This window comes from Schistocerca serialis, chromosome 10 (assembly GCF_023864345.2).
Source record: "Schistocerca serialis cubense isolate TAMUIC-IGC-003099 chromosome 10, iqSchSeri2.2, whole genome shotgun sequence".
Classification (NCBI taxonomy): Eukaryota; Metazoa; Arthropoda; class Insecta; order Orthoptera; family Acrididae; genus Schistocerca; species Schistocerca serialis.
In genome coordinates, this window is record NC_064647.1 from 179438190 (window position 1) to 179455263 (window position 17074).

Genomic DNA, 17074 nt, shown 5'->3' on the forward strand with positions numbered 1-17074 from the left:
ACTGTCCTGCACAACTCTTACTCATTGCACCCATCCAAGTACACAAGATCTCTTCAGATGTGCACATGTTGAGGACGTTACCACTCCTTGTCAGTGTATAGTAGACATGAGAGTGATGTGGTGATATAACAGATGGTTAAGAAGAAATGTGTGGCTTATGCATAAGGGAGCTCCAGATGGATGGAGGTTGAAGCACTTTACCTAAATCAAGTGTACTGTCAGTCCTAAAGTATTGTTTATTGTTCCAGCGTCTGGGGTCAGTAGCAAGAAGGTCGCCTGACGCTTGCGGCATTCTTGACGCTTTTATCAAGCCGAATCTCAAGAAGCTGCTGCTCTCTTTCTTGCTGCAAAGTCTCGCCTTGCGGTGGGATTGCGGTCCGCTGGCGGGCACTCTGATCTATCTCCTGCTGTGCCTCCGAGATCGGTTTGTTGATCTGCCTCTCGTGACGCTCCTTCCTCGCTCGTGCGTCAGCTAGCTCCGCAATGACGGAGGTAATTGACTTCGCCCTGAGCTGCAACTTTGGTGCGTCCTTTGGCGTGATGGTGCTGGAGGCAACAGGAGGCGCTGCTAACGTCCATTTCCTCACCATTGTCCGTCTTCGTCGCAGGAGTCGTCATACGTGAGGGGCCAGATACGGCCATCGTCCGAGCAAGCTCATCCGAACGGTGATCTGCCGACCCGTCTTCCAGTTGCACACTCCGTGGAAACTCTCGTTTATCCAAGACACGCTTGCGCTTCGGCCTCTCAGCGCGGTGTGTTCACGAGATTTCAATTTCCGGTCCGTATCGTCTGCGCAGCCAGACACTATCCAATGTCTGTGTTCTCGCTGTACGGAAAGAATATCGCAGAACTGCATGCGATCTTTGTTATATTTATTTTGTGTACTGGGCTGTAGTGTGTATACATTCTGATGGGTTTGTGAGTGTAGGTGTAAGAGATACGTATGTGAGAAATTGTGACTTTAGGAGAACTCATACTTACTAATTTCAGTTTTCGTGTGCATTTCACAGACTGCATATTTTGAAAAGGGTAAGTACTTTGTAATGATGGTCATCGGTATGTCAGTAATTTATTTTCCCCTCAAAATAACAGCGCTGTAGGTCGTTGAATGGCAGTATAAATAAAGAAATGGCCAGGAGTGAGGAAATATTACATGTGAAACCAAATACATTGAGATTTTTGTAGTCAAAAGGTATGAATCGACTAATATGTAATAATGTACAGATACTAAAAACCTAAAATACATATTATTGATGATCCACAATAATATTGTTTCATAGTTCGTTATGAACCCCCTTTTTGTGTATTCAAGTTCGTAACATGTTTGCGTTCCACCAAGAACCGACGGAATACTCCATAAATGTTGACTTATGTAGTCATTACTGAATCTTAGAAGAGAGTTTTTAAATTTCCATCTTGTAGTAATAGGTGTCGGAAAGCTAGGATGAATTCACTAGCGGAAAAGAAAATTCAGTTTGCTGCATACATATATCGTTTTTCTGATGATATGACTTTTAAATGTACACCTTAGTTGCGTTATTGCAAGTACTCAATTTGCATATTTGCTAGAAACTGGTGCTATATTGCTCCCTCAAGAACAGCTAAGACATGGCAGGAATGTTGGCCGAGTTTTTTGCCGCTCCTGCAATAATTAGGTTTCCCAAATACTCCAACTTAACGATTTGCGCTTCGCTAGTGTCGCTGATGAATCTGTTACAACAAATGTCTATCTTCAGAACTTTTTTCATTATTAGTAGCTGTTTGTCATGTGCCCAAACAAATTATTACACAATTACTGCCAATATATGTATATAGCTTGTAGTAATACGTTAAATCTCCTGTTGGATTGTACTCTTCGATTTTAAGTATGAATGTTCAATATTAACTTATGTTCAGTGTAGTGATTAGAGGTAATGCCCTGTTCATAGTGGTGGTAATATTGTTCTGTTTTAAAGCATAAACTGGTTTGATTTTTCTATAGAATTGTAACAACAGCAGTTTCATAATTGCTTTGAAATTTTATGGTGACGTGCATGCAGTGTTGAGAGACACTTACTGATGTTATAGGTAGCAACTTATTTTTTGCTACAGGTGGTGATCAGCTTTCCTGAGTCATGGATTGGAGACCTAATCAGTGAGTATTGAGTTCATCTTATTCACAATGGAAACCTATATTTATCTGTAAAGAAACTTGTTTCCTGCATAAATAAAGCCAGTCATCTTTTTGTGTTACATTTTGCATTATTACTGAGTGTTATCATTTCCATTGTGGTTTTGACAAAGAAGTAATTTGACTTGTAAATATCAAAGGAAGAAAACTATGTTTGGTTGCTGGTAATGGCTGTATTGACAGGCAGTATGAATGTTCATCCCTTGGGGGTGCCCTGAAATTAGCTTTACATGTGTCAATTTTATTCCATTAAGAATGGAAGGTAGGAGGTTCTGAAACAAATAAAAATTTATTTACTTAGTTTTTGCTGTGATGTCATCAATATGATGGCTTTTCTAAACATTTAATATGTATAGGTCTTAGTACTATAAGTAGTAAATACAACAATCTCTCTTTCTCTCTCTCCATCCTCTGACGGACAAGAACGCCATTCTTCACTGAATGTTCGTTATTATTCTTTTAATACAACCTGTTAAGGCTCCCACACTGATTGTATTATTCAAGAGTCTGTGGAACTTGTTTTGCAAGCCACTTCTTTTGTGAATTATAATTATATTTTCTTAACATTCCCCCAGTTAATCTGTCTGGTATCTACTTTCTTACCATTTGTTCTATGTGGTCATTCCAATTTTAAGTTGTTCCATGTGATTACCCATAGACAACAGCAGCATCCATGCTTCGCAGACTGTCCAACTTTATCCACTAAATCAATGATATATTTTGTAAACATTAATTGTCCATTCATGATCCCGTGGGGCGCTCCTGAAATTAACTTTACATGTACCAATTTTATTCTGTCAAGAATAGTGTATTTCTTTCTATCTGGTAGAAGGTTCTGAAACCAATCAAAATTTATTTATTTATTTAATTTTTTGTGTGGCGTCATCAGTATGATGGCCATTACAAACATTTAATATGTGTAGGTCTAGTGCTACAAGTAGTAATTACAACAATCGAAAATGCTTATCAAAATACATTACAATTTTTACACTTCTTAATCTGACAAGAATCAATAGATTACCACATACATAAAGTCTATCTTTTATAAAATCATCTCATTAATTTATAAAAAATGCTTCAAACATCTTACCCCCATCTTATGGTTACATTATGTTACAGTATATCAGTGGTATTTTTTATGTTTGTTGTTGTTGTTGTTGTTATTGTGGTCTTCAGTCCTGAGACTGGTTTGAAACAGCTCTCCATGCTACTCTATCCTTCTTTATCTCCCAGTACCTACTGCAGCCTACATCCTTCTGAATCTGTTTAGTGTATTCATCTCTTGGTCTCCCTCTACGATTTTTACCCTCCACGCTGCCCTCCAATACTAAATTGGTGATCCCTTGATGCCTCAGAACATGTCCTACCAACCGATCCCTTCTTCTAGTCAAGTTGTGCCACAAACTTCTCTTTTACCCAATCCTATTCAATACCTCCTCATTAGTTATATGATCTACTCATCTAATCTTCAGCATTCTTCTGTAGCACCACATTTCTAAAGCTTCTATTCTCTTCTTGTCCAAACTATTTATCGTCTACGTTTCACTTCCATACATGGCTACACTCCATACAAATACTTTCAGAAATGACTTCCTGACACTTAAATCAATACTCGATGTTAACAAATTTCTCTTCCTCAGAAACGCTTTCCTTGCCATTGCCAGACTACATTTGATATCCTCTCTACTTCGACCATCATCAGTTATTTTGCTCTGCAAATAGCAAAACTACTTTTTAAGTGTTTCATTTCCTAATCTAATTCCCTCAGCATCACCCGACATAATTCAACTACATTCCATTATCCTCGTTTTGCTTTTGTTGATGTTCATCTTATATCCTCCTCTCAAGACACTGTCCATTCCGTTCAACTGCTATTCCAAGTCCTTTGCTGTCTCTGACAGAATTACAATGTCATCAGCGAACCTCAAAGTTTTTATTTCTTCTCCATGGATTTTAATACCTACTCCGAATTTTTCTTTTGTTTCCTTCACTGCTTGCTCAATATAGAGATTGAGAGATATACTCCTTCCACCTTTCTGCTTTCCCTTCTTTGCTTAGACCTGGATTTCCATCTGAGCTCTTAATATTCGTACAAGTGGTTCTCTTTTCTCCAAAGGTCTCTTTAATTTTCCTGTAGGCAGTGTCAATCTTACCCCTCGTGAGATAAGCCTCTACATCCTTACATTTGTCCTCTAGCCATCCCTGCTTAGCCATTTTGCACTTCCTGTCGATCTCATTTCTGAGACATTTGTATTCCTTTTCGCCTGCTTCATTTACTGCATTTTTATATTTTCTCCTTTGATCAATTAAATTCAATATTTCTTCTGTTACCCAAGGATTTCTACTAGCCCTCATCTTTTTACCTACTAGATCCCCTGCTGCCTTCACTACATCATCTCTCAAAGCTACCCATTCTTCTTCTACTGTATTTCTTTCCCCCATTCTTGCCAATTGTTCCCTTATGCTCTCCCTGAAACTGTGTACAACCTCTGGTTCTTTCAGTTTATCCAGGTCCCATCTCCTTAAATTCCCATCTTTTTGCAGTTTCTTCAGTTTTAATCTACAGTTCATAACCAATAGATTGTGGTCAGAGTCCACATCTGCCCCTGGAAATGTCTTACAATTTAAAACCTGGTTCCTAAATCTCTGTCTTACCATTATATAATCTATCTGAAAGCTGTCAGTATCTCCAGGCTTCTTCCATGTATACAACCTTCTTTTATGATTCTTGAACCAAGTGTTAGCTATTTAGCTATGATTAAGTTGTGCACTGTGCAAAACTCTATCAGGCGGCTTCCTCTTTCATTTCTTAGCCCCAATCCATATTCACCTACTAAGTTTCCTTCTCTCCCTTTTCCTACTACCGAATTCCAGTCACCCATGACTGTTAAATTTTCGTCTCCCTTCACTATCTGAATAATTTCTTTTATTTCATCATACATTTCTTTAATTTCTTCGTCATCTGCAGAGCTAGTTGGCATATAAACTTGTACTACTGTAGTAGGCGCAGGCTTCGTGTCTATTTGGGCCACAATAATGCGTTCACTATGCTGTTTCTAGTAGCTTATCCTCACTCCTATTTTTTTATTCATTGTTAAACTGACTCCTGCATTACCCCTATTTGATTTTGTATTTATAACTCGGTATTCACCGGACCAAAAGTCTTGTTCCTCCTGCCAGCGAACTTCACTAATTTCCTTTAACCTATCCATTTCCCTTTTTAAATTTTCTAACCTACCTGCCCGATTAAGGGATCTGACATTCCACACTCCGATCTGTAGAACGCCAGTTTTCTTTCTCCTGATAACGACATCCTCCTGAGTAGTCCCCACCCGGAGATCCAAATTGGGGAGTATTTTACGTCAGGAATATTTTACGTAAGAGGACGCCATCATCATTTAACCATACAGTAAAGTTGCATGCCCTCGGGAAAAATTACGGCTGTAGTTTCCCCTTGCTTTCAGCCATCCGCAGTACCAGCACAGCAAGGCCGGCTTGGTTAGTGTTACAAGGCCAGATCAGTCAATCATCCAGACTGTTGCCCCCTGCAACTACTGAAAAGGCTGCTGCCCCTCTTCAGGAACCACATGTTTGTCTGGCCTTGCAACAGATACCCCTCCGTTGTGGTTGCACCTCCGGTACGGCTATCTGTATCGCTGAGGCACGCAAGCCTCCCCACCAACGGCAAGGTCCATGGTTCTTTGAGGGGGTTATGTTTATTGCTTTAATATTTTTTAAATGAATACAGACACCTTTCAATTAATATTATTTTTTTATTTTTAATTTGAACAGCTTTCAGGGTTTCTTGACAACTTGTTATACCATAACAGCCTATTAATAAATGGGCCCCAGCCATCATTTATAATGTAGCTCTTTGTCTGATAGTTGCTACCTTCTTACCTGGTGCTGCGGTTAATTACTTCAGTTTTCTGGTAGACATAAAGGGTAATTAATTTATAGAGGTAAAAAAGTAGATGGTGAACTATTTGTGTTGCAGGAAAACTTAATGGGAAAAAGCTTTATGGCCCAGTCCATGTATAAATTCGCTTTTTTTTTTAGCAGCAGTACTCTGTCAAGGTGTATGTCTGCAGTACAAACTCGTATTTCTATGCAGTAGCTAAGAGAAAAGTTGATTGTCACATAATACACAGTATTCACGGTGTGGGAGGCCAGCATTTTGGAAATCTGGCAAGGAAGTTACAGGTTATTACTAACTTTACTACATATAGCAGTAAAGCATCAAAGGTTTAAGTCTAGATGGACGCCTAGGCGTTTAAGGTGGTTTCTTCTGCTGTCATTATGCCCTTTGCAAATGTCACTTTCATGGATAATTTGCGTAATTTGACCTTTACACCTTGAGCATGGAAAAACCTTATTAGTTGCTGAAAGTTACACTTTGTCACAGTCTTTGTTGTAGAATAAAACTGGGATGTCATCAGCATAATTGACAATGTGCAAGGTAAAATAATGTACAGTGTCATTAATAAATGCTAGAAAAGGAAAATACCAAGAATTGAATCTTGTGGAACTCCTTTTATCACTATGTCACTTTTGGAATTGAAAGCTAAAACCTTATCATCACTTTAGTGGGAGAAGTAATGGCAAAATATAAATAATTTACAAATAAAGGAGACCATCACCAAATGGCAGAGATGTTCAGTCATCGACAGGCACAAACAAAAGAATAAAAACTTTGCTGGTTTTCAGAAACAGTCTTCTGACGAGCTAGAATGCAAGTAGATGCACGAATGGATCCCCATCCCCCACCACGCACATACACGTCACCCAACATGCTCCCCACCCCCAGCCCCCACCCCAATCTACCTGCAGAACGGCAATCCAAGCATTGTGTGTCCAGCTGCCACAATGTAGGTACGTGCATTGGCTTTTGTATGTGTGTGTGAATGGGGGTGGGGGGGGGGGTCGAGGGTGCAGTTTAGGTTGTATTTCAACTCAGTGTCTCGGTTACTATTCGTTGTGTGGTCTCGTTTACTCCTACCTCACCGTCAATTTTGTATCAAAGAATGGAAACTCCATGTAGGAGTATCAGTAATGTAGGAACAAATAGTGTGTTACTTATCATAAAGAAGACATGTTTCGTTGCAGACAGGTACAATTAAAAGATGCTTACACAAAGCCTTCAGCCACAACCTTCATCAGCAAAAAAGAAACATGTACCATTCATACACACAAGATGCACACTACTTGCACACAACAGCCAGCTCCAGCAGCTCGCATCAGAACACCACTATCATTTGGGATGGAAGCAGTAATCTGGAGGGGGTGGAGAAGGGGTAATACTGTACGGGTTGGGGGAAAAATGGAATGCTGTCTGGCAGAATGTACAGCAACTAGAATGCCAACAGATGCAGTGTGAGGAGGTTGTGGGGGGGAAAAGGGGGCGAAAAAGGAGAAGGGGGGATGGGTGGGTACATTGGCATAGGGTGGGAGATGAGAATGGGGAGAAGATGATAGGACAGGAGTGACAAATGGGTGGTTGATGTGGGGCAGTGTGTCACATAGGTTGAGGCCAGCGTAATTACGGGAGTGGAGAATGTTTGATAACGATAACTCCCATCTGCACAGTTCCGAAAAGCTGGTTGGGGGGGGGGGGGAGATACAGATGACTCGGGTCGTGAAGTGGCCATTGAAATCAAGCATGTAATGTTCAGCTGCATGTTGGTCTACTTTTCTCTTGGCCACGGTTTGATGGTGACTGTTCATCCTGGTGGACAGGTGGTTGGTAGTCATACCAATATAAAAGCAGTGCAATGATTGCAGCAAGCTGATAAATGACTTGGCTGTTTTCACAGGTGGCCCGGCCCTGATGGGGTAGGATAAATATGTGACAGGACTGGAATAGGAAGTGCTTTGTTTGTGGATTGGGCAGCCCTTACACCTGGTTCTTTCACAGGGATATGATCCTTGAGGCAAAGGGTTGGTATTGGGAATGGTATAGGGATGGACTAGGATGTTGTGGAGGTTGGGTGGGTGATGGAATACCACTTTTGGAAGGTTGATCTTAGAGAGGATGTCCCTCATTTCAGGACATGATGGTAGGTAATCAAAGCCCTGGTGAAGAATGTGGTTCAGTTGTTCCAGTCCAGGGCGGTACTGGGTGAAGAAGGAGGTGGTCATGTATGCATGAGGTGTGCTTGTTTGTGTTTATGGATGGTGTGTGTTTCTCTTTTACTGATGGCTGCTGTGGCCAAAAGGTTTGTGTAAATGTCTTTTAATTTTGCCTGTCTGCAGCTGAACGTGTCTTCTTTACAGTAAGTATTAATCTGTCTTTTCCTACATTGTTGTCAATTTTATATGGAAGTTTGGTACATTGTTTGTGACTCATCAGGTACATGGCTACAAGTTTCGTTGGTATTTAATGCCCACAGTTTAAGAGAAGCCCATAGTTACCTGAGTCAAAGGTTTGCTCAGGTCTAGAAATATTCCAGCATTGTGCATTCCCAGTTCTATTTACTGTGGTCTTCATGGAAGACACTCACATCAGTCGCATGCTAAGGCCTTTCCAAAATCCGTGCTGTGACTTGGTAAGCATTTTGTATTGTGAGAGGAAAGCCGTGAGTTGCAATAGCATAACAGTTCCAAATATTCTACTGAAGTGGGGGTTAGTGATGTCAGTCAATAATATGAAAGGTCTTCCTCACCCCTTTTCTATTTATGAGAGTTGCCCAGAGAGTAATGAACTACAATTTTTTCCCAGCTGAAAACAATGCTACGAAATCAAAACGTTACATATGTATTATTTGAAGCCTTCTGATTGAGCGCACGAAGTTTCTGTCACTTCCGACAGATAGCGTAGGTGCAGGTCTGTTTCAGAATGGCATCTGTAGGCGATGTACATTACAAGCAATGTGCCGTCATTGAATTTTTCACTGTGGGGAATATTCACAAATCCTTGTGCAAGCTCTGTGGAGCATCTGCTGTTGACAGAAGTACAGTTAGTCACTGGGCAAGGAGGGTTAGATTATCAGAAGGTGGTTCGCCGGAGCTCCACGATTTGCAGAGGTCAGGGAGACCATCCACTGCTGTCACATCTGACATGTTGCAGTGAGCTCATGTCGTCATTCACGAGGACAGATAAGCAAAGGAAGTTCACTCAGTGATGCACTGGCTCTGCCACCATGTCAAGGATTGGTACCGACAGGGTATACACGCCCTTGTTTCACGCTGGAGGAAGGCCATAGAAGGGGTTGGAAAAATAGGGCATGTAGATAAAACACCATTCTTTCGTACGTGTAATTCATATTATATTCAATAAAGAATAGTTGAAGAAAAAATGTGGGGTATTAGTTTCTGAGCAATGCTTGTATTTATTGAAAATTACACTTTTTAAGGCCTTGGGTATATATTTTCTCTAATACTAAAATTAATAAGATAGCTAAGGGGTTTAGTGATTTCATAGATACATTTCTCTGATACCACATTTGTGATACCATCCCATCCAAATTAGTATTTGTTCTTAAGCTTTTGTATCATGTTAAATATCTCCTTTTGATCCACATCTAGAAATTTGAGCCCAACACAAAGTGTAGTATTATTTGATGTCTCAGCCTATAGATATATAATGGGGGCTAGTTGATCAGGGGGAGGGATAAAGCGTTTATTGAACAACTTACATGTTTCATTTTGACTTTTCATGAGATGGCCTTTATTCCTAATGGAGACTGGGTCACTTTGCACCTTGCGTATGGTTTTACAATGTTTACTTGACTAGTCTCTAGGATGCCTTACATAGTTGACTGAACGCTCTATTGCAGCCCTGTTTATTGGTTTCCTGAGCATAAAAGTCTACCTTAAAGTTTTTGTACTTTTTCTTAATATGTTCTTTCGTTTCATTATATATTTTGCCAAGATCAAATATATATTCCACCTTTACCAGATTTGACTAGGTGGAAGTTTTAATCTAGTATTAGTCTCAGTATGGAATTTTGTTTTTTTCTCTGGTTATTGCTTTGAAAGGCAGAAATTGTCAAAATGTTCCAACATTGTTCTATAAAATTCGTACCATTTGCTTTTCAACTCCTTTACCTGGTAAATTGTGACCTTCTCACTGCTAGCTTAATTCAAAAGGTGCTGATGTTGGTGCTACTCGGAAACTGTTTCTTTTCAAATATTTTAGCAGTTTTTGATGCAACAATGCTTAAGTACTCCTGCAACTGACAATAATGATTTGAGTAATGAAAATCAATACTTTGGCAGTTAACACTGTCATCTATGTTTCTCTTGATTATTGCATCATCTATTTTACTGAACATTGAGTCTGTTATCCTAGTGTCCCCCCCCGTGAACCATGGACCTTGCTGTTGGTGGGGAGGCTTGAGTGCCTCAACGATACAGATAGCCGTACCGTAGGTGCAACCACAACAGAGGGGTATCTGTTGAGAGTCCAGACAAACGTGTGGTTCCTGAAGAGGGGCAGTAGCCTTTTCAGTAGTTGCAGGGGCAACAGTCTGGATGATTGATGGATCTGGCCCTGTAACACTAACCAAAATGGCCTTGCTGTTGTGGTATTGCGAACGGCTGAAAGCAAGGGGAAACTACCGCCGTAATTTTTCCCGAGGGCATGCAGCTTTACTGTATGATTAAATGATGATGGTGTCCTCTTGGGTAAATTGTTCCAGAGGTAAAATAGTCCCCCATTCGGATCTCCGGGCAGGGACTACTCAAGAGGATGTCGTTATCAGGAGAAAGAAAACTGGCGTTCTACGGATCGGAGTGTGGAATGTCAGATCTCTTAATCGGACAGGTAGGTTAAAAAATTTAAAAAGGGAAATGGATAGGTTAAAGTCAGATATAGTGGGAATTAGTGAAGTTCGGTCAGGTGAATACAGGGTTATAAATACAAAATCAAATAGGGGTAATGCAGGAGTAGGTTTAATAATGAATAAAAAATAATAGGAGTGCAGGTAAGCTACTACAAACAGCATAGTGAACGCATTATTGTGGCCAAGATAGACACGAAGCCCAAACCTACTACAGTAGTACAAGTTTATATGCCAACTAGCTCTGCAGATGATGAAGAAATTGATGAAATGTATGACGAGATAAAAGAAATTATTCAGGTAGTGAAGGGAGACGAAAATTTAATAGTCATGGGTGACTGGAATTTGAGTGTAGGGAAAGGAAGAGAAGGAAACGTAGTAGGTGAATATGGATTGGGGCTAAGAAATGAAAGAGGAAGCTGCCTGGTAGAATTTTGCACAGAGCATAACTTAACCATAGCTAACGCTTGGTTCAAGAATCATGAAAGGCGGTTGTATACATGGAAGAAGCCTGGAGATACTGACAGGTTTCAGATAGATTATATAATGGTAAGACAGAGATTTAGGAACCAGGTTTTAAATTGTGAGACATTTCCAGGGGCAGATGTGGACTCTGACCACAATCTATTGGTTATGAACTGTAGATTAAAACTGAAGAAACTGCAAAAAGATGGGAATTTAAGGAGATGGGACCTGGATAAACTGAAAGAACCAGAGGTTGTACACAGTTTCAGGGAGAGCATAAGGGAACAATTGGCAAGAATGGGGGAAAGAAATACAGTAGAAGCAGCATGGGTAGCTTTGAGAGACGATGTGGTGAAGGCAGCAGAGGATCTAGTAGGTAAAAAGACGAGGGCTAGTAGAAATCCTTGGGTAACAGAAGAAATATTGAATTTAATTGATCAAAGGAGAAAATATAAAAATGCAGCAAATGAAGCAGGCGAAAAGGAATACAAATGTCTCAGAAATGAGATCGACAGGAAGTGCAAAATGGCTAAGCAGGGATGGCTAGAGGACAAATGTAAGGATGTAGAGGCTTATCTCACGAGGGATAAGATTGACACTGCCTACAGGAAAATTAGAGACCTTTGGAGAAAAGAGAACCACTTGTATGAATACTAAGAGCTCAGATGGAAACCCAGTTCTAAGCAAAGAAGAGCAAGCAGAAAGGTGGAAGGATTATATAGAGGGTCTATACAGGGGCAATGTTCTTGAGGACAACGTTATGGAAATGGAAGAGGAGGTAGATGAAGATGAAATGGGAGATAAGATACTGCGTGAAGAGTTTGACAGAGCACTGGAATACCTAAGTCAAAACAAGACCCCGGGAGTAGACAACATTCCATTAGAACTACTGATAGCCTTGGGAGAGCCAGTCCTGACAAAACTCTGCCATCTGGTGAGCAAGATGTACGAGACAGGTGAAATATCCTCAGACTTCAAGAAGAATATAATAATTCCAATCCCAAAGAAAGCAGGTGTTGACAGATGTGAAAATTACCGAACTATCAGTTTAATAAGTCACAGCTGCAAAATACTAATGCAAATTCTTTACAGACGAATCGAAAAACTGGTAGCAACCGACCTCGGGAAAGACCAGTTTGGATTCCGTAAAAATATTGGAACACGTGAGGCAATACTGACCCTACGACTTATCTTAGAAGAAAGATTAAGGAAAGGCAAACCTATGTTTCTAGCATTTGTAGACTTAGAGAAAGCTATTGACGATGTTGACTGGAATACTCTCTTTCAAATTCTGAAGGTGGCAGGGGCAAAATACAGGGAGCAAAATGCTATTTACAATTTGTACAGAAATCAGATGGTAGTTATAAGAGTCGAGGGGCATTAAAGCGAAGCAGCGGTTGGGAAGGGAGTGAGACAGGGTTGTAGCCTATCCCCGATTTTATTCAATCTGTATATTGAGCAAGCAGTCAAGGAAACAAAAGAAAAGTTCAGAGTAGGTATTAAAATCCATGGAGAAGAAATAAAAACTTTGAGGTTCGCCGATGACATTGTAATTCTGTCAGAGACAGCATAGGACTTGGAAGAGCAGTTGAACAGAATGGACAGTGTCTTGAAAGGAGGGTATGAGATGAACATCAACAAAAGCAAAACGAGGATAATGGAGTTGAATTATGTCGGGTGATGCTGAGGGAATTAGATTAGGAAATGAGACACTTAAAGTAGTAAAGGAGTTTTGCTATTTGGGGAGCAAAATAACTGATGATGGTCGAAGTAGAGAGGATATAAAATGTAGACTGGCAATGACAAGGAAAGCGTTTCTGAAGAAGAGAAATTTGTTAACATCGAGTATTGATTTAAGTGTCAGGAAGTCATTTCTGAAAGTATTTGTATGGAAGTGAAACATGGACGATAAATAGTTTAGACAAGAAGAGAATAGAAGCTTTCGAAATGTGGTGCTACAGAAGAATGCTGAAAATTAGATGGGTAGATCACGTAACTAATGATGAGGTATTGAATAGAATTGAGGAAAAGAGGAGTTTGTGGCACAACTTGACTAGAAGAGGGGATCGGTTGGTAGGACATGTTCTGAGGCATCAAGGGATCACCAATTTAGTACTGGGGGCAGCGTGGAGAGTAAAAATCGTAGAGGAAGACCAAGAGATGAATACACTAAGCAGATGCAGAAGGATGTAGGCTGCAGTAGGTACTGGGAGATGAAGCAGCTTGCACAGGATAGAGTAGCATGGAGAGCTGCATCAAACCAGTCTCAGGACTGAAGACCACAACAACAACAATCCTAGTGTCAGAGCTTATTATATTTGTGAGATTGTGTGAATTTAATGTATCTGTCAGTTTCATATGGGTCACAATACGGGAGTTGTCATCAATATTTAGATCTCTGATTGTGCTAATTTCAGTTTGGCCTGCCTGCCCAACTGCTCTGTTAAGTCTGTCAAGGTAGTGTAAGACTTCAGTACTTAGTGGGCAATACTTTCCAATTACAGTATTTAGCTAATCCACGTGAATGAGCGTTTATGTGAACTGCAACACCAGCCATTTCAGTTGTTCCTTCCTTAGTGTATTGTTCAAGACATAAGGTAAAACTTTATACAGGGCAATTGATGCTCTTGCCGTTGATTACATGTCAGCAATGGCTGCCGCGAGTGATGGTGGGTAGCTAAGGTGGTGGATCACCTGATTTATTTAGCTAATTAAAATGATGTTTTAGGGCTTATTGCGGGAGAAACAAATACAGCATTTTAATATAACAGCATCCATTAGCAAAGAACGTGTCATTGGTGCAATGTAACTGAATTTCCTCTGAAAAATTAGGATATACACAAGCATGCAATAAATGATTTAACACAAGTGTTGTTATATTCTTGCTGGTGTGGTCTATTTGTGCAACTAACTAAGGCCTTTTTTTCATGATGCATGCATTTTGGTTCTTTGTAGTTATGAAACGACAACTATTACAGGTCTCTGATGGCGCTTCACAAATAAAAGGGAGTGAAACATGTATGTCATAAAAACAAGCAGCCCTTTATTCAGTTGCATGGATGGATCACATCTTCAAGAGAATAATAATGTAGAAGTAACTAAGGAATGCCATAAAATATAAAAATGAGAATAACGCCATTCAAAATAAGACATTACACTATGGCTTGTAGATCATTGCTGCAGATTTAATGAAATGCATAAATAAATCTACCTTTTCACTATACCTTCTGCACCACATACAGTACAATACACCCATGGCACAGATCAGTGGCCATTTTGCTGCAGGTGAGAGATAATCGACAAAATTAAACTCAAACCAGACAACTTTCTACATCCAGGAAACAGTATAATGTAATGTACTGATCCACCTGAAGATAAGAGTGCAGACTCTTGAAATGCACTGTGGGAAAGACTGAAGAGTGACTGATACAGATAATTGTGTTAATTGAATTTTGATGTTATCAACAGATAAAGTTTCTAATTCACAATCCAGCATGGATTACATAAAGTTAAAGAAGGGAAATGTGGAAAAAAGGGTTATGTAAGGGAAGCAAACTTGAGGACAATATTAGAGACCAAGAAGAGGCAGCAGATGAGGATGAAATGTGAGATGATATATTGTGAGAAGAATTTGACAGCACTAAAAGATCTAAATCGAAACAAGGCTGTTGGGCTGGATGCCATTCCCTCAGAACTACGGGTACCCTCGGCAGAGCCATCCATAGCATTATTCCAGCAGGCGTGCAAGGTGCACGATAACAGGTGAGATGCCCTCAGATTTCAAGAAGGGTGTAATAATTCAAATTCCAAATAAGACAGGTGTGAGTATTACAGAACTATCAGTTTAAGAAGTCATGCTTGCAAAATACTGACAAGAATTATTTACAGATGAACTGAAAAACTGGTAGAATCCGATCTCAGAAATCAGTTTGGGTTCCTGAAATGTGGAACATGTGAGATGATACCAACTTTACAACTTACCTTAGAAGGCATGTTAAAGAAAGAGAGACCTACATTTATAGCGTTGGTAGATTTAGAGAAAGCTTTTCACAATGTTGACTGAAACATACTCTTTGAAACTTTGAATTTGTCAGGGATAAATTCCAGTGAGGGATGGTTATCTACAATTGGTACGAAAACCAGACTGCAGTCACAAGGTTCAAAGGACATGAAAGGAAAGCTGTAGTTGAGAAGAGGATGAGGCAGGGCTGTTGCCTATTCCTGAATTTATTCAATCTGTTCATTGAATAAGAATTAAAAGAAACAAAGAAGAAATTATAAATCGAATTAAAATTCAGGGAGAAGAAATAAAAACTTCGAGGCTTACTGATGACATTGTAATTCTGTCAGAGGCAAAAAAGGACTTGGAAGAAGATTCAGAAGGAATGGTACCATGGAAAGCTGCTGTGAAATGAACATAAGTGAAAGTAAGAGAGAGGTGATAAGCAATGAAATTAAATCAAGCAATGTTAGGGAAATTAGATTAGGAAATGAGGCAGTAAAAGTTATAGATGAGCTTCGCTGCTTGGGCAGAAAAATAACTGACAATGACCATAGTAGAAAGGATATACAAAGCAGTTTGACTTTAGCAGGGAAAACTTTTTTGGAGAAGAGAAATTTGTTCACGTCGAATATACGAGAGTGTGCTGAAAAGTATGTGAAAACCCTTAAAGATTTTCAAATAAAGCAAACGTTATTAACATTCTGAATCTTTACTCTCTACATATTTCTCAAAATAGTCACTCTGATGATGAACATGTTTCTTCCAATGAGATACCAGTTTATTGATACCGTCACTGTAGAATGTTTGACTTTATTAATGGAGTCGCAACCTCAGCCCTGCTTACACTGCTTCATGACTATCAAAGTGAAGTCCTCAAAGATGTTCTTTAAGTTTTAGAAATGGATGAAAATTGGATGGGGGCAAATCAGGACTGTATGGAGGGTGATCGATGACAGTGAACCCGAGGTGTTGGATTGTTGCAGATTTCGCTGCCCTGGCATTTAGCCTGGCATTGTCATGCCTAAGAAGAGGGTGCTTCACATGTGGAGGAATTCTTTAAATTTGGAACTTAATTACAGCACACTGTTTCTCACACACCGATGTACAGTATACATCACATACAAAGTGCCATCTTACACACTACAATTTGGAAGTCTTTTGTGGCAGTAGGCTGCAAATGTGTAGACATGAAGGATAAAGACCTAGGATGTTAATAATGTTTGTTTTTATTTGAAAAGAAAATTGGATGAATTAACTTTTCAGCACATCCTCATAAATTTAAGGCATTTGCTTGGAATGTAGCATTTTGTGAAAGTGTAACACAGACTATAAACTATTCGGAAAATAAAAGAATAGAAGCTGTTGAAATGTGATGCTAGAGAAGAATGCTGAAGATCAGATGGGTAGATCCGGTAACTAATGAGATGGTATCGAGTCGAATGTTAGGCGAAAAAAGAAATTTATGTCAGTACCTAACTGAAAGAATGGGTTGACTTACAGGACACATTCTGAGGCATCAAGGAATTGTCAACTTATTAATGAAGTGAAGATGGGGGGAGGGGGGTGCAGTGGGTGGAGGGGGGAAGGAATTGTAGACGTACAGTAAGCAGGTTCAAATGGATATAGATAGCAGTAATTATTTAGAATTGAAAAGG

At 39.7% G+C, this 17074-nt stretch overlaps 1 protein-coding gene across 1 annotated transcript in view; it reads left to right on the forward strand.

Annotated features, from left to right (window-relative positions):
* The first annotated feature begins 810 nt into the window (after positions 1–810).
* The window catches only part of LOC126424776 (nuclear RNA export factor 1-like), a 234497-nt gene continuing 218233 nt past the window's right edge, over positions 811–17074 (forward strand). The window contains exons 1-2 of the mRNA XM_050087536.1: positions 811–1030; positions 2093–2135. Of these exons, the coding sequence (XP_049943493.1) occupies positions 2116–2135 (20 nt within the window). The 5' untranslated portion in view covers positions 811–1030; positions 2093–2115. The remainder of the gene's footprint in view (positions 1031–2092; positions 2136–17074) is intronic.